Below are 19006 nucleotides of genomic sequence, written 5' to 3' on the forward strand. Positions count from 1 at the left end.
AATCCAGACCTCTGCCTGCTGGTCCAAAGGTGGCAGTGGCTGCAAAAGCATCTCCACAGGAGTTTTTAACTCATGGAACCTGCTGCAAAGGATCTACTCAAACAATGCAAAATTCAATATCAACAGCACTTGTGAGGAGACTAAAGGTTCCTCTTCCAGGAAACATCAAGGTCAGTTTAACGAGCATGATTAGGAGTAAAGGAGCCATTAAACCTCAAGCACAAGGAGTTCCTGAACTGGACACACCACAAAAACAAGAGGGAAAGAAAGAGATGTACAGATAAATGAAGGTCCAGTTTCAACAAAATTCCATAAGGAACAGACAGTAGGCAGAAACAGTGCAGAAAATCCAACCACGTGAGCATCCATGACATGTATAAGTTCTTCAGCGCAGTCAAATCACCTACTGAGAGCAAGGGATGGAGTGGTGTTCATCAAGGACAGAGGTAGTTTGAAGATCTCCTCATCCAAGACTCCAATCCTCATCTTGATCACACTCCTGAGTATGCAATCTGCCACTACTTCAGCACAACCTGAGCCCACCATGAATTTGGAAAGGTTATCGGTGGACTGAGAACCAAGGCAGCCAGCACAGGCAGAAGACTTACTAAAATTCTAAAATATGGCAGAAAAGCACTCTTGATTTCATCTCAGTCATCTGGAGGAAGGATAGCATACATGGGGATTTCCAATATGCCATAATTCTGACCATCATGAAGAATTATGAAATGCTGTTAATCATCACACATTCCACTTCAAACTCTAGACTGATAACATATGCTGGACATTTGTTCAGCTTCTCGATGGATGCTTTTTATTGGAAGCATATGAACATCCAAAATAGGAGTTGAAGAAGGTCAATTCCATAAATGTCATGGCTGACTTGATCATGGCCTCAACTCCACATTCAGACTTACGTCAGACAACCTTTAATATCCTTGTCTATTAATCTACCTTGGCCTTCAAAATATTCAATGGCTTGGCCTCCACTGCTTTCTGGGCTAGAAAATTCCAAAAACCCTCAGGGAGAAGAAAACAACTTTCATCATCTGTCTTTAAGAGGCAACCTTTTATTTTAAAACTGCGCTGCCTAGTTCTAGGAAGAAACATCCTTTCAGCATCTATCCTCTCAATCCCCTTATGTGTTTCCATAAAATAGAACAAAGAACTGCAGCAGCTGGAGATCCAAAACAAAATTGCTGGAGAAGCTCAGCATCTTACAATATCTGAAGAAAAAGACCCTTCTTTGAGGAGTGAACTTGAGAATATGAAAGATGTGTTCTTCACAGATGCTGCCAGATCTGCTGTGTTTCTTGAGTAAATTCTATTTTTGGTTGTAACTCATATCTTTCAATAAGTTTGATTCTCATTCTTCTAAACTCCAATGGACTTGGGCCTACCTTGCCCCACCTTTCTTTGTAAGGTTACCCCACCCATCCCAGGACGCTGTAGAGTGAGTGTTTTCTGAATTGTCTGTAATGCATTTATAACCTTAAATATGATCCAAAGTATTTGAGATACTTTGTCACCAAAGCCATGTATAAATGAAGAAAATATACCTATTTTTCTACTTCATTCCCTCTGAAATATGCAATATTCCATTTCACTTCTTAATATTTATAGTATCACCTGACGAATATTTTGCGATTCATTTATCAGGATACCCAGATCTCTGTAATCTCCCTCCCTATTAAATAATATGCAGTTTTTTCTCTGCTTCTTGCTAATGTGGATAAGTTGACATTTTTCTATATTGTATTCCATCTGCCAAATCCACTCAATTAACTCATCCATATCCCGTTGCACACTCACGCCTTATCAAAACTTACTTTCCTACCTATCTTTGTCTCATCAGTAAATTTAAGAACCATACATTCCGAGCTAATATCCAAGTTATTGACGCATTTTGTGAATAATCAGAGCTGAGAACACAGAACATCGAACAGTATAGCACGGTATAGTTTCTTCTGCCCTTGATCCTTTATCCTGCTCGAAGATCAAACTAACCTACATACCCTATATTTTAACATCATCCATGTGCCTATCCAAGAGTCCCTTAAATATCTCTAATGTATCTGATTTTAGTACCACCACTGGCAGTGCTCTCCACACATCCACCACTCTGTGTAAAGAGCCTATCTCTGACAGCCCCCCCGAAACCTTCCTCCAATCACCTTAAAATTCTGCACCCTCACGACAGCTACTTCTGCCCTGGGAAAAAGTCTGGCTATCCACTCTATCTATGCCTATCATCTTGAACACTCTATCAACTCAGCTCTCATCCTTCTTCGTTCCAATGAGGAAAGCCCTAGCTTTCTTCATAAGACATGCCTTCCAGTCCAGGCAGCATCCTGGTAAATCTCCTCTGCACCTTCTCTAAAGCTTCCACATCCTTCCAATAATGAAGTAACCAGAACTGAACACAATATTCCAAGTGTGGTCTAACCAGGGCTTTAGAGAGCTGCTGCATAACCTCGTGGCCCAAAAACTCAATCCCCTTGCTAATGAAAGCCAACACACCATACGCTTTCTTAACAAACGTCAACTTGGGTAGCAAATTTGAGGGATCTATGAATGTGGACCCAGAGATCCCGCTGTTCCTCCACGATGCCAAGAAACCTGCCTTTAACCCTGTACTCTGCATTCAAATTCAACCTTGCAAAATGAATCACTTCACACTTTTCCAGGTTAAACTCCATCTGCCACTTCTCAGCCCAGTTCTGCATCCTATCAATGTCCTGTTGCAATCTACAACAGCCCTCCACACAATCCAAAACTCCACCGACTCCATGTCATCAGCAAACTTACTAGTCCACCCTTCCTCACCCAAGTCATTTATAAAAATCACAAACAGCTGAGGTCCCAGAACAGATTCCTGTGGAACACCACTGGTCACAGAGTTCCAGGCTGAATACTTTCCATCAGCTACTCCAGCCAATTCTGAATTCAGACAGCCAAATTTCCCTGTATCCCATGCTTCATTATTTTCTCAATAAGTCTACCATGGGGAACCGTATCAAATGCTTTGCTAAAATCCATATACACCACATCCACTGCTTGACCTTCAATGTATTTTGTCACATCCTCAAAGAATTCAGTTAGGCTTATGAGGCATGACCTGCCTTCACAAAGCCATGCTGACTACCTGTAATCAAACTATACTTTTCCAAATAATCGAATATGCTGTCTCTCAGAATCCTCTCCAATATCTTGCCCACCACTGACGCAAGACTGACTTGTCTGCAATTCCCAGGATTATCCTTGTTCCCTTTTTTCCAAAACGGAATAACATTTGTCACCCTCCAATCATCTGGCACTACTGCAGTGGACAGTGAGAACGCAAAGATCATTGCCAAAGTGCAGCTTGCTGTAGGAACCTTGGGTATATCCTGTCTGGCCCAGGGGACTTATCTATCCTCATATTTTTCAGAATTACCAGCACATCCTCCTTTTTAACTTCAACCTGTTAGAGTGTATTGGCCTGTTTCACGCTGTCCTCAATACGACAAGGTCCCTCTTACTAGTGAATACTGAAGCAAAGTATTCATTAAGGACTTCCCTTTCCTCCTCCGATGCCTGGCACATGTTCCTCCAATATCCCTGATCAGCCCTACCCACACTCTGGCCTCTTCTTGTGCCTCACCTAACTGTGGAATGCCTTAGAGTTTTCCTTAATCCTATACGCCAAGGCTTTTTCACGCCCCTTTCTAGTTCTCCTAAGTCCATTTGTCAGTTCATTCCTGGCTACTTTGTAACCCTGTAGAGCCCTGACTAATTCTTGCTTCCTCAACCTTAAGTAAGCTTGCTTTTTCCTCTTGACTGGATGTTCCCCATCTCTTGTCATTCAAGGTTGCTTCACCCTACTATCACTTCCTATACTATCACAAACTATCTAGTGTTCACAGCAAGTGGTCCCTAAACAATCTCCACATTTCCGTAGTGCATTTCTCGGAGAATACCTGCTCCCAATTTATTCTCCACAGTTCCTTCCTGATAGCATTGTAATTACCCCTCCCCCAATTAAATACTTTCCCATACCATCTGTTCCTACCCCTCTCCATGACTATAGTAGATTAGATTGGTTTCCCTACAGTGTGGAAACAGGCCCTTGGCCCAACAAGTCCACACCGACCCTCCAAAGAGTAACCCACCTAGACCTGTTTCCCTACATTTACCCCTGACTAATGCACCTAACACGATGGGCAATTTATCATGGCCAATTCGCCTGACCTGCACATCTTTGGATTGTGGGAGGAAACCGGAGCACCCAGAGGAAACCCACCCAGACACAGGGAGAATGTGCAAACTCCACAAAGATAGTCACCGGAGGTGGGAATCAAACCCGGGTCCCTGGCGCTGAGGTAGCAGTGCTAACCACTGAGCCACTGTGCCGCCCCAGTCAAGATCAGGGAGTTGTGATCACTATGACTGAAATACTCTCCCACAGAGATCTGACACCTGACCTGGTTTGTTGCCAAGCACCAAATGTAATATAGCCTTCCCTATAGTCGGCCTATCTACATATCGAGTTAGAAATCCTTCCTGGACATACCTGAAAAAATCTGCTTCATCCAAACTATTTGCACTAAGGAGATTCCAATCAATATTACAGAAATTGAAGTCATCCATGACAAAAACCCTGTTAATTCTGCTCCTTTCCAAAATCTGCCTCCCAATCTGCTCCTCAGAGTCTCTGTTGCTATTGGGGGCCTATTAAAAAAAACTCCCAAAAATGTGACTGCTCCTTTCCGGTTTCTGATTTCCACCCATACTGACTCAGTAAACAAACCCTCCTCGACGACCTCCCTTTCTGCAGCTTTGATACTATCCCTGATTAGCAATGCTATTCCATCTCTTTTACTCCCTCTCTAGTCCTTTCGAAACATCTAAACCTCGGAACATCTGACAACCATTCCCGCTCCTGTGATATCCAAGTCTCCATAACGGCCACAACATCAAAGCTCATCATAGCTCCGAGGACTGATCCAGTATTTAAAGTTCATTAACTTTATTCCTGACACTTCTTGCATTAAAATAGACACACTTCAACCCATCATACTGACTGCAGCTTTGCTCTATCAATTGTCTATCCTTCTTCACGGATTCTCTGCACATTGTATCTGTCTGTTCACTAGCTACCCATACTCTGATTCATAGCTCCATTCCCACCCCGCTGCTAAACTACTTTCAACTCTCCCAAAGAGCTCTAGCAAACCTCCTGGCCAGAATATTGATATACCTCCAATTCAAGTGCAACTCGTCCTCCTTGTACAGGTCCCACCTTCCCCAGAAGGTATCCCAATGGTCCATATATCTGAAGCCCTCCCTCCTATACCAGCTCTGAAGCTACATCTTCAGCTGCACTCCCTTTCTGTTCCTAGTCTCACTAGCCCATGGCACCGGTAGCAATCCTATTCTATTTCACTTTGGATGTATTTGAGTCTTTGGTTTTTTTTGTCTCTTGCACTTCATCTTGAAATTGCAAACATTCACAGTATCAGCAAACAGTTGGGTTATTACACAGATTCCACGTGGTTGCAGAGAAAAGCTATACAGTAGAGAGTTCCTCAGTTGCCCCATCACATCCTATCATTACCGCAATCTGGCTTTGAAGAACTATTAAGATAAAAAGCACGATTATTTGACACACATGGAGCTAGCTCTCACAAGCCTTAAGTGAGATTTGTTTTTCCTCTCTGACTGCACACAAAGTAACAGTACATTCTGGCTCAAATAAATAAAGAATTGCAATTAATGCCTTTTATAACCAAGGAGTTTCCAAAATGCTTCACAACAAATTAACTAATTTTGAAATACAGTCACTGTTGCAATGCAAGAAATAAAGCATTACAGACCCCAATGATCTACTGTTCCAAAATATTTACAATTAATCCTCTTTGCTAATGTTGGGATTTTTTCAGCAATTTCTGCAGACCCCAAGATCAGTAATCCTCGCTTGTAAACCAGATCACTCAGAAGCTGACCTTGAATTCTAACTTTTGTCTTGAATATTGAGAGAACTCTTAATTCCTTCTGTGCATTGTGAGAATTTCCTGGATAGTGAACATAAACTTAAACGTTTCTTTGGCAGGTCTGTGGATAAAAGGGAAGATACTAATCGGAGGTGCACAAATGTTCACGGGAATGCAATCATTGATACCTTTATACTCTTGAGAATGCCACCTTATTGGTAAATCTTGATTTGCTTCTCTCAGCTGCTGTGACAGACCTCTGATGCACAGGATCTGTCACCTCAATGATCGTGTGAAATTTGCTGAGTTAAATTGATAAACCTCCTGACACCCCGATAGGTCACAGTGTGTCTGGACCAGCCAGCACTGTAAGTATTGAAAAAAAGTAGTTTACAATCCAAAGATGTGCCGGTTAGGTTGATTGGCCATGCTAAATTGCTGCGGACTGTCCACAGATGTGCAGGCTATATGGATTAAATGTAGGGTAATAGGTGCGATGCTCTTTGGAGGATTGGTGCAGACTTGACGGGTAGAATGGCATCTATCTACACTGTAGGGATTCTATGAAAATAATAGGTATTAAACTAGAAAGGATGAAGAAAAGATTTACTAGAGCGCTAGCTAGACTGGAAGGTTTGAGTTGCAAAGAGAGGTTGGATCGGCTAAGACCTTTTTCCCTGGAGTGTCGCAGACTGAGGGTGACCTTATAGAGTCTACAAAATCATGAGAGGCATAGGTGATGTGGATGGCCACCAGCCCTTCCCAATGTAAGGGTGTCTAAAGCTACACGGCATAGATTTAAGGTGGGTGTGGAGAGACACAAGAGACCTGAGGAGCATGCTTTTCCCACACAGATCTTGGTGAGTGTCTGGAATGAGCTGCCAGAGTTGGTGGTGAAAGGGAGTACAATTTTGTCACTTAAGAAACATTTAGACAGGTATATGGATGGAATAGGTGTGGAGGGATATGGACAAAATGCAGGCAAATGGGACAAGTTTAAATAGTGAAAACTGGGCAGCATGGGCAAGCCAAAGGATCTGTTTCCATGCTGTACACCTCTATGACACAGAAGTGCTGGAACTTGAGAGCAGATATAATAGGGGACTTTAATTACCTAGATAAAGACTCAGATAGTGGCTGTTTAAAAGGGGAGAGGGGGAACAAGAGCTCCTAGGGTGGTCAGGAAAGTTTTATGCAGCAGTACCTTTCCTGTCCAATGAGAAATGGAGCATTGTTGGACCTTATTCTTCAGAATGGGGTGGGACAAGTGGATTAAATGTAATTAGGCAAACAGATGGGTGACAATGATGTTTGTGACATAAAGCACAGATTGTTCCTTGCTCTTTAGCCAATCCGAAGTAAGTGTAATCAACCAAGGAAAGCCAACTGCTATGGGGCAAGAATGGATCTGGCCAAAATAAGTTAGCAGCTAAAACTATAACTTAACAATGAGCTGCCTTTAAAAAAGAGAGTTCAAGTACAGTCAAGATATTCTGATGAAGAGAAATGCAAAACTAACAAATCCAGAGTTGCTGAATGAAGGAGGAGATAAAGATGAAAATGAAGCAAGAAGATTGAGTGTTGTCAGTCAGATCAAATTATTGAGAAGCAAGTCAAATTTAGAATTTTTAAAAGGGGAATTGAAGAAACAAAAGGAGACGATGTGAGAAGGTAATTGTAGTCAACATAAAAACAGCAACCCAAATTCTTCTACAGTGATAGAAATAGTGAAATGGTGTTCAGAGGATGTTTGTGTTCGATTCGAGACCAAAAAATCGGTTGATGAATGGAGGCACGGGACATGGATGAAGTATTAAGTTAATAATTTTGTATTGGTTTAAACCAATAATGATGCTGCTGCTCAGGTCCTGGTCAGAAAAGGTGATTCAGAAGCTTGAAAGGTTTGAAATTGATTCAAATAGCAGAATTAGTTAGACAGTCTGTGTATAAAGTTAACAAGCACCAGGACCAGTTCAAATTCATCCAAGGATACTGACAGAGAGAGTGGCAGAGGCACTGATCATAACCTTTCAGTCTTGTTGAGAGTCAGAAGCATTACCAGAAGATTGTAGAATTGTAAATGCTATAAACTTCTTCAAAAATGGATGTAGAGAAAAGCCCAGCAATTGCATGGTAGTCAATTCAAACTCAGCAGCAAAAATAAAATTGTTTGAACACATGTGGCTTAATTACAGAAATCCAGCATGAATTTCTTAACGAGTAAATCATGTTTAATTAACTTGCTCTCGTTTTCCAATTAGGTCACAAAGAAAGTTAACAAAGGTAATACTGCTGATTTGCTGTACACAGGTTTCCAAAAAGAATCGGATAAAGTGCCACACAACAGACTTGTGAGCAAAGTTGGAACTCAATAAATAAAAATCGACTGCAGCAAAATGGATATGAAATTGCTGGAGGGACAGGCAACAGAGAGAAGTGGCAACACATCATTTATCCAAATAGAGTAAGTTCTACAGTGGAGTTCTGAGGGATTGCTGTTAAGACCCAGTGTTTCCTGATATATACTAATGACCAAAACCATGATGTACAAGACACAATTTCAAAATTTGCAGATGATATGAAACTTGGAAGGATTGTGCACCTTAAGAAAGATAAAGTAGAATTTCAAAAATGCACAGCAAAGTTAGTGGAAGGTGGAATGGGTGGACAAGTGGCAGATGAAAATGAATGCATCAAATGGATGCCTTTTGTTTTGGTAGGAAGGATGCAGAATGACAATACAAATAAGAAAAACATAATTTTAAAAGGGGTGAAAAGCAGAGGAACCAATATAAATATCTGTATAAATCAAAGATAATGACAGGATAGCTTGGAGGCACTGTTAATAAAGCACATGGCATTCTGAGCTTTATCAAAGGTAAGGTTATGTTAACCTGTGTAGAACAATAGTTCAGTCTTCGCTTGAGTATTTCACCCATTCTAAGTTAATTCAAAGTAGCTACAGCTGTCTGGGCATTATCAATAGGTGTGCAGAGTACAAAAGCAAAAGGAACATAAGAACTAGAAACAGGTGTAGGCAATGCAGCGCTTCGAGCTTGCGCCACCAGTTGATACCATCTGGATGATACCATCTTGGTCTCAACTCCACTTTACTGTCTGCACTGTATAACCTTTCAATCCATTACTAAACCTGTCCATCTCCTCCTTAAATGTACTCAATGTCTCAGCATCCACTGCATTCTGGGGTAGTGAATTCCACAGATTCATGAATCTTAGAGAAGTAATTTCTCTCATCTCAGTTTTAAATCTATCCCCCCTTATCCTAAAACTATGACCCCTCAACTTAGGTTGCATTACGTCTCCTTTGTAAATCCCCTTTAGCATTTTTTTTTAGACTTAATTAGATTGCCTCTTATTCTTCTAAATTCCCAGACAGTATAGGCCGAAACTGCTCAATCTCTCTTCATAAGACAAACTCTCCATCTCTGGAATGAATCTAGTGAATCTCCTCTGATCTGTCTCCAACACAAAGCCATCCATCCTCAAGTAAGGGGACAAAATTGTATGCAATATACTCCAGATGTGGTCTCATTAAAATGTATTGTACATTTACAGCAACACTTTCTTAGTTTTAAAATTTATTCCTTTAGCAATATATGCCAAAATTCCATTTGGCTTCCTTGTTACCTGCATACTAGTTTTCTGCAATTCATATACAAGGACAATCCACACGAACGGTAAACCTGTATAAAACACTGGCTCAGCCTTACTTGGGGTAAAGTCTCCAGTTCTGGGCATTATAAATAGGTACGGTGTGATGTCATTAACAAGGATGCAGAAAGGATTTGTTAGAATGAAGTTTTGGAAAAAAGTGATTATTGGCTGAGAAGAGATTTGATAGAGGTATCCAAACTCATGGAAGGGTCTGGACAAAGGAGATAGAGGGGAACTGTTTCAATAAGTGGAAGGAAGGCTCATAAACCAGCATAAATGTGCTTGTCAAAAGAATCCATGGCAAGGAGAGGAAAAACCTTTTCATGCAGTCAGTGATATGATCTGACATACACCACCTGACAGTGTGATAGAGGCAGGGTGGATTGAGGCGTTCAAAAGAGAACTGGATTCTTATTTAAAAACAAAAGGTTTACAAGATTGCGGGGAAAGGGATGACTTCAGATAAACTGCTCCTTAAAAAGGCCTGCACAGATGCCGGTTTTCAGGAAATGGAATTCATTGTATTTGATATCATGAAGGTATTGCTAAAGGCACTGGATATCGCAAAGGCAATGGGCCTCAACAACATTCCAGCATTAACGCTGACCCTGTGCTCCAGAACGTGCTGCACCTTTGGCCAAGCATTTCTAGCACTGTGTGTTACTTAACCATGTAGAAAATTAGCCAGGTATGTCTGTATCCAAAAAGTAGAACAATTACCATCCATCTTTCTACTCTTGATCATCAGTGGTTTGTGGACAACACCAAAATTGGTGGCATGGTAGCCAGCAAAGAAGGTCTTCTATGATTACTAAGGGATCCTGAGCATATGGGTCAGTGAGCTGAAAAATAGCAGATGGAGTTCAATCTGGATGAATGCGAGGTATTGCATTTTGGTACAACAAATGAGGATAGGGCTTATACAATTAATTGTATGGCCTTGTGTAGTGCTGTAGAACAGAGGGACGCTAGGGGTGCAGGTACATAATTCTTTGAAGTTGGTGTCACATATAGACAGGGTGACTAAAAAGGTGTTTCGCAAAGTTGCCTTCATTGCTCAGTCCTTTAAGTATAGGAGTTGGGAGGTCATATTCATACAAGTTCATACAGACCCTAGAGAGTGGAAACAGATCATTTGGCCCAACAAGTCCACTCCAACCCTCCACAAAGTATCCCACCCAGACCCATTCCCCTATCCTATTTCTCTGCATTTTCCCTGACTAATGCACCTAGTCTACACATCCCTGAACACTACAGACAATTTAGCATGGGCAATTCACCTAACCTACACATCTTTGGACTGTGGGAGGAAACAAGAGCACCCGGAGGAAACCCACGCAGAAGCGGAGAGAATGTGCAAACTCCTCACAGACAGTCGCCAGAGGCTGGAAGCGAACCTGGGTCCCTGGCGCTGTGAGGCAGCAGTGCTAACCACTGAGCCAACATGCTGTCCCTTTTTGAGGTTATACAGGACATTGGTGAGTTCTCTTCTGGAATACTGTGTCCAGTTCTGGTCGTTCAATTTTGACAAGCACATTAAGTTTGTGTCTGCTGGTTTATGATCCTTCCTTCCACCTATTGAAACAGTTCCCCTCTATCTCCTTTGTCCAGACGCTTCCATGAGTTTGAATACCTCTATCAAATCTCTTCTCAGCCAATATTCACTTTTCCAAAGAGGATAATCCCAACTTCATTCTAACAAATCCTTTCTGCATCCTTGCTAATGCAATCACACCTTACCTAAAGTATAGTGCCCAGAACTGGAGGCTTTACTCCAAGTTAAAGGAAGGATATTATTAAACCGGAGAGGGTTCAGAAGAAATTTACCAGGATGTTGCCAGGTAAGCAAGGTTTGAGTTGTAAAGAAAGGCTGGATAGGCTGAGGTTTTTTTCCACTGGAACATAGGAGGAAACCTTCTAGACATTTATAAAATAGTCAAGGGTATAGATAGAATTAGTGGTAGTTGTCTTTTCTCTAGGATGGGGTTTTCAAGACTGGGTGCACATTTTTAACGCGGGAGGAGAAAGATTTAAAAAAGACGAGGGACTTTTTTTTCCATGCAGAAGGTGGTTCACATGTGGAATGAACTTCCTGAGGAAGTGGCGGTTGTGGATATAATTACAACGTTTATAAGACATTCAAATAAGTACATGAATAGGAAAGGTTTGGAGGGACTGGTTAATTTTGGAATTTTATATGGCATGGACTGTTTGGAGCGAAGGGTCTGTTTCCGTGCTGTATGACTCTATGATGGAAGGGGTCATCAACTGTGTTATCAAGCGGCAATAACGTGCTCACTGATGCTCACGCCTTCATTGCAGCCGTATTTCAAACATGAACTGAAGCGGTTATGTGACAATGACAGTCCTTGACATCAACACCACATGTGACCAAGTGTACAGTTCAGAAACCCTCGCAAAACTGCAGTCAATGGGAATCATGAGGCAAATTCTCCGTTGGAGTCATTCCTGACACAAAGGAAGATAGCTGTGATTATTAGGGGGCAACATCTCAGTTCCAGGACACTTCTTAGGTTAGATGAGATTCCCTACAGTGTGGAAACAGGCCATTTTGCCCAACAAGTACACAAAGACCCTCTGAAGAGTAACTCACCCAGACCCATTTCCCTCTAACACTATGGGCAATTTAGCATGGCAAATCCACCTGATCTGCACATCTTTAGATTGAGGGGGAAACCGGAGCACCCAGAGGAAAGCTTCCTGCGAGGAAACCCACGCAGACCTGGGGAGAACGTGCAAACTCCACACAGACAATCACCCAAGGCTGGAATCGAACCTGGGTCCCTGACGCTGTCAGGCAGCAGTGATAACCACTGAGCCACTGTGCCGCCCTACTTCTGTAAGACTTCCTCAAATCAGTGTCAGAATGCAAACTACCTTCAGTTGTTTCATTAACAACCTTCCTTCCATCAGAAGGTTAGATGTGAGTACATTTGCAAATTATTACACAAGGTTTAGCATCATCCACAACTCCACACATACTCTAAAATCTGTATTCATATTCAGAAAAACCAAGACAACATTCAGGGTTAAGCTGACAAGTGGCTATTAACAGTAATACCAGATAAATGCCAGTAAATGACCACTCTCCACGTGAGAGAACTTAACTAACTGTCTCCACCTAACATTCAATAACACGACCAGCACTGAATCCTCCACTATCAATATCCTGAAAGTTGACTGCAAACTGAACTGGACTAGCCACAGCATTTACTTAAAACTGTGGTTGCAATAGTCACTCAGACACTGGGATGCTTGCAATGAGTAATTCACCTCATGACTCCTCAAAGCCTACTCACCACCCACAATTCACAAGTCAGAATTGTGATAGAATATCTCCTCTTGCCTGGATGAGTGAAGCTAATGACATATAGTTCCTTATCAAGATGGTGAGAGTTTTACAGGGGAACTTGCAGGATGTTTCAATCCAACATGTCCCCTTGACCTAGTCCTTTTCGATAGTAGAACTTGGAAGGTACTGTCAAAAGGAGAATTCTTGCAACACTACACTTGTACCACAGTATGAGTGTATTTCAAACCACTTTGTACTGAGGTAAATGTGTAATTGGCTTTAACAGAAGAATCAATATTTGTTCTCACTGACATAAAATATATTTTTATTCCACCAAAAGCATACACCCTGTATATTTAATTCTAACTTTTATTTATCTCACCATATAAACACAGAAATATCAAATGGACAAAATACACCCAAACTACATCTGCAGAATTGGCAAAAAAAACTATTGTCAACAAGTTTGGACTGAAATTGCAGGTACTCACTTAGAGAAAGTATTTTATGTTTACAGATAGTGTAAAGATCGGTTGTGCTAACACATAGTCTTAGAGATGTACAGCACGGAAACAGACCCTTAGGTCCAACCTGTGCATGCTGACCAGATATCCCAACCCAATCTAGTCCCACCTGCCAGCACCCGGCTCATATCCCTCCAAACCCTGCCTATTCATATACCCATCCAAATGCCTTTTAAATGTTGCAATTGTACCAGCCTCCACCACATCCTCTGGCAGCTCATTCATCCTCCAACCCTGGCAACATCCTTGTAAACTTTTTCTGAACCCCCTATGACTTAATAATTAAAAATTAACTGCGAATTTTATATTATATTCCAGTGCACATACTATATTACTTATTTGCCTATATCAAGAACTACTACAGTAGCAAATTCACAATATACAGGCCAAATAACCAACTATATTTTAATCAGAACAATGTATTCAGAAAACACATTTAACATCATAATACATTCAAGATGCTTCACAGGACTGTTATAAAGCAACATTTAAAAGTAACAGAAGCTGATCTTGGGGGCAGATGCCCAAAGGTTTGATTAAAGATGCTGGTTTTAAGGACACTCAGAAGAAAGTGAGGCAGTTCAGGGAGAAAATTCCAGGATTTAGAAAATAGTTAGCTGAAGGTATGATCAAATAATGGTACAAAATTCAAATCGGTGATGCTCAAGTTACTTGCAAACACACTTGAGAAATTTAAAATCAATGTATCCCTTGACCAGGAGCCAATGTCAGTCAGCAAGCAATGGAGTGGTAGGTAAGTAGCACTTGGTGCATGTGAGGTCACGGAGAGCTGAGTTTGGATGACCTAGATTTTGGGACCTAATCTTATTTCACCATTGCTCCCCTACATCAAGCCCTTAGGGACCAAAAGAACAGGTTTCAGCTGAGAAGGCCTCACTGCCTTCACAAATACAGTTCCTTAGTCAAAGTTCTCTCTCTCCATAGCAACTGTTCAAGGCTGAATCAGACTGGTCACAACCTTGGTGCTGCATTTTACAAAACAACCTCCCTTTATTATTGTGTGTCCACCAGTGGTTTAGCACTAAATATTAATTATAGATAGGTTTCATCGTTCTTCATAGTAAATAGCAGCATGCCCTTTTATGTCATTTGTTCAAATAGCCAACAAAGGAGAGAAAGATGTACCAGTCCAAAGAAATATAAGTAAATTAGATTATTTACTATGATCAACTGATCGGAGAGAATTATGAACCTGTACAAATAGCCTTATATAGATGGCTGCTTAGCATCAAGCTTTGGAAAATGGTCAGCATTCAATCATGAAATGAGTTGACATCACAAGGTGCAAGCTAGTTTTGTTGATTAATTGTGTAATACACAACAGATAATCTTTTTCTTACATAAACAAAAGCTAATAAAGATTGAGCTTGTATTTTCTTTTTTAAAAAGAAATATATGCACAAAGAAAATTTCCTTCCCTTTTTCCACTGCACTTAAAGCCTAAAACAATTAAAATCTGCTGCTTACCACAGACAGAACCCCGGACTAATCTTCGTAAATGTGGCCTGTCAGGGAGGTAGCGATACTTGCATCCAAAAATACTTAGGTTTGAAGTATGGTCACCAAAGAAACGAAGCTGCCGATATGTCTCCCCACAACGGTAGCAAAAGTTAGTGTTGCACTGTGAGCAGTTCATGTGATCACAGCCTTCTGTCCTCTGGATATGAATCTTGTAATGCATTGTTGTTTTTTTTTCAAGAAAACAAAAAATTAACAGCATTAGGTTTCAGTATTATTCACAACTTTAAAGAAACATCGTAGAAAACTCTAGAAGGAATTAAGCTTTAAGCCTACAGCTCTCAATCAATGTAGCACTCAGTTCAGTCATTTATTGAACCCATTAGAGGTGACCAAGAGTTTTCTTACTCCCTCCCCATAGCTCTGAACTTAGGGGCCTATGCAGCTACATCTCAATGAGGGATAATTTTGCTATAAAAAATATTTCATTCAAGAATCCACCATCAAGCTGGTGGTAAGCAAGCTTACTGTGGGCTTGCAGCTTTAATTAAATTTAATCAAGGTACTTTGTCATAGCTCTAGATCTGAATTGCTAAAAACAAAAAGGGTACACTCTCCAATTTGGCTGTTGTTGGTCTAACAGGTACAAATTATACCCAAAGTGTTTTATCAGTCTAAACAGTTTAGAAGAGAATACAGAGCCTGAAAAAATGTATAAAGTAATATGAAATATGGTAACAAGGTAGCAGCTATATATGCTATAGGAGATATTTCAGTAGGCAAAATAGTGAAGGAGAACATTTTTTAAAGGAGCAGCTATTAAATAGTTGGTGCTCAGAGGGGTCTGGGTGTTCCACGTACATAAAACACTGAAGGTTAACATACAGTACAGCCAAAAGGAAGGTATTTTTAGTCAACTTATTCAGACACAGTTGGAGCTAGTGGGATCAGAGACAAAGGCTGCCCTTTATTGCAAGATGATTAAGAGTACAAGAGTAAGGAAATCTTCCTGCAATGGCAGTGTTTTGATGAGTCTACCTTAGGCATCAAGATTTTGATAAATAAATTCTTGAGTCTTATGTCACCAATAAGGCCAACATTTACCACCAAACCTTAATTTCCCTTATCTCCGAATCTCAATTTCCCTTGATAGGGTAGCTGTGAGTTTTTTTTTCTAACCTGGTGCATCTACCTGGTAATGATATAGTCACAGAGCTGTTAGGATGGGAGTTCCAGAATTTTGACACAGTAACAGTGAAGAATCTGTGATTGGCCTATGAATTGGAGAAAGCTTTGCCAGAGTTGACATTTCCATGAGCCTGCTGCCCTTGTATTTAGTAGAGGTGGTAGAGGTCAAGGATTTGGAAAGTACTGTCAAAAGAATCTTTCACAAGTTGTTGCAGTATATCTTGCAGATGATACAGATTGCAGCCACTCTGTATTAGTTGTGCAAAAAGCGAATGAGTAAGGTGGTGTTGATCAAATGAGCCACTTGGTGCTACGGTGTGGAACATTCTTCAGTATTAATTTGGTCTTCTTACCCAAGGAAGGATATACTTTATAAAAACATCTCTCATCTCAGGAGAGAATGGGGGGAGATTGAGGAACATGCGGCTACACTGTCTTCTAGTGGTGGTGTAAAGAGAAGGGGTAAAACACATAAGACTGAGGTGAGGAGACATTTCTTCACTCAGAACATCAAAGTTTCACAATTCTCTATGTCCAGAGGGCTAAGAATGATCAGTTGATTAGTGTATCAAAGGCTGAGATTGACAGAAATTTGAGCTTTAAGGGAAATGGGATCAGGTAGGAAAGTAGTGTTAAGGTCAAAGATCATCCATAATCTCATTGAATTGAAAAGCAAGATTAAAAGGTCATTTGGTTTCTTGGGTGCAGAATTCCAAGGATGCTTAACCCTCTGAATGAAGTTATTCCTCATAGTATTAATAGTAAATGGTTAAACTCTTGAGACTCTTTTGCCTAATTCAGAATTCTCCAAAGACATGTAACAACCTCTCAGCAACTATCACATCAAGCTCTCTCAAGGTCATATCAATGGGTATTAGCAAACAACATTTCAATGAGTTTACCAGCCATTCTTCTACACTTTGGAGAATATATGCCCATTCTGCTCGATCTCTTCTATGGAACACGTTTTCATCATGTGCCGGCTATGTGGATCACGGAATACATTTTCATCTCAGAAAATCAATCTAGTTAACCACAATTGCAATCCTCAAAGGCAAGTTAAGAAAGCTATACACACTACTCCAGATGTGGTATCACCAAAGCCCTACATAAGTACAATAAGACTTCTTCATTTTTGTTATCCCAACCCCTTGCAGTAAAGGCCAGCAAACTAATTTCCTTCTTAAATGCTTGTTATACCTGAAAATTAACTTTGTGATTCAAGTACATGGATTCCAAAACTCTTTTGAAAACCAACAAGATGTTAGGCCACTTTTGGAATATTGTGTGCAATTCTGGTCTCCTTCCTATCGGAAGGACATTGTGAAACTTGAAAGGGTTCAGAAAAGATTTCCAAAGACATTGCCAGGATTGGAGGACTTATGCTATAGGGAGAGGCTGTTTTCCCTGAAGAGTTGGAGGCTGAGGGGTGACCTTATAGAGGTTTACATAATCATGAGGGGCATGGATAGGATAAATAGACAAGGTCTTTTCCCTGGGGTGGGGGAGTCCAAAACTAGACGGCATAGGTTTAGGGTGAGAGGGGAAAGATATGTAAAAAGAAAAAGACCGAAGGGGCAACTTTTTCACACAGAGTATAGAATGGTCTGTCAGAGGAAGTGGTGGAGGCTGGTACAATTGCAACATTTAAGAGGCATTTGGATGGGTATATGAATAAGAAGGGTTTGGAGGGATATGGGCCAGGTGGGACTAGATTGAGTTGGGATGTCTGGTCGGCATGGACGGGTTGGACCGAAGGGTCTGTTTCCATGCTGTACATCTCTATGATTATGCTCCATTACTCTAAGCTGGTTCATTGGTCAATTATTAGCAAGTGTTTTGTGGGCAGGGACCGATTCTAGTTTTAAAAAAAAGAACTGCCGATGCTGGAAATGTAAAACAAAAACAGAAATGTATAGAATCCATGAAACCTTATAATATGGAAGCAGGCCATTTGACCCATCAAGTCCATAGTGAACCTCTGAACAGTATCCCATCCAGACCTATCCCCCTACCATATCCTTGTATCTTGCACTTTCCATAGCTGATCCACATAGCCAGCACATCCCTGGTCACTGTGGCCAATTTAGTATGGCCAATCCACCTAAACTGCACATCTTTTCTCGATGGGAGGAAACCGGAGCACCCAGAGGAAATCCAGGCAGACACAGGGAGAACGTGCAAACTTCACACAGAGAGTTGCCCGAGGCTGGAATTGAACCCGGGTCCCTGACACTGAAGCAGCAGTGCTAACTACTGAGCCCGGAGAGCTGCCCTGGAGATACACATGAAGATTGCTGGAGAAACTCAGCAGAGATGATTTTCAGTTCTGAACAAGAGTCACTGGACCAGAAACATTAATTCTGCTTTCTCTCCACAAATGCTGCCAGACCTGCTGATTTTCTCCAGCAATTTGTATTTCTATTCCAGGTTCCAGCAAATTGTTTTATCAACTACTATAAAGGTTCACAGAATCTCAATTTATCTAGAATATAACTTGCACCAAAGTCTGATTTTCTGACAGAGTAACAGGGGAAAATATAATACAACACAAAACCCAAGTTCGGATATCACTTCTTCACTGAACGCAACATTCTGCACACAAATAATACATTACGTGGTTAATTAGCCTAGTTTTAAACTCACCTTGCATTTTGGGCATTTTTGAGCATTTCTTTGTCCATGTTCAATCTCACTAGCCCAGTGACGTAACAGTTTATCTCCCTTTCTGTATTCTTTGCAGTTTAATCCTTCATGCCAAGGGGCATGGCACTTAAAGCACCAAACAAATTGGCACTTTGGACACTGAATCTGTAAGATTAAGGCACAAAATATAGTAGAACAATCACACTGTC

At 40.9% G+C, this 19006-nt stretch overlaps 1 protein-coding gene across 1 annotated transcript in view; it reads right to left on the bottom strand.

Moving 5' to 3' along the window:
- Positions 1–19006, bottom strand: part of rnf217 (ring finger protein 217) — an 85562-nt gene that overhangs the window by 29911 nt on the left and 36645 nt on the right. The window contains exons 3-4 of the mRNA XM_043684048.1: positions 18798–18962; positions 14973–15174 (exon numbers count right to left, since the gene is read on the bottom strand). Coding sequence (XP_043539983.1) covers positions 14973–15174; positions 18798–18962 — 367 coding nt within the window. The remainder of the gene's footprint in view (positions 1–14972; positions 15175–18797; positions 18963–19006) is intronic.

Source organism: Chiloscyllium plagiosum, chromosome 3 (assembly GCF_004010195.1).
Source record: "Chiloscyllium plagiosum isolate BGI_BamShark_2017 chromosome 3, ASM401019v2, whole genome shotgun sequence".
NCBI lineage: Eukaryota > Metazoa > Chordata > Chondrichthyes > Orectolobiformes > Hemiscylliidae > Chiloscyllium > Chiloscyllium plagiosum.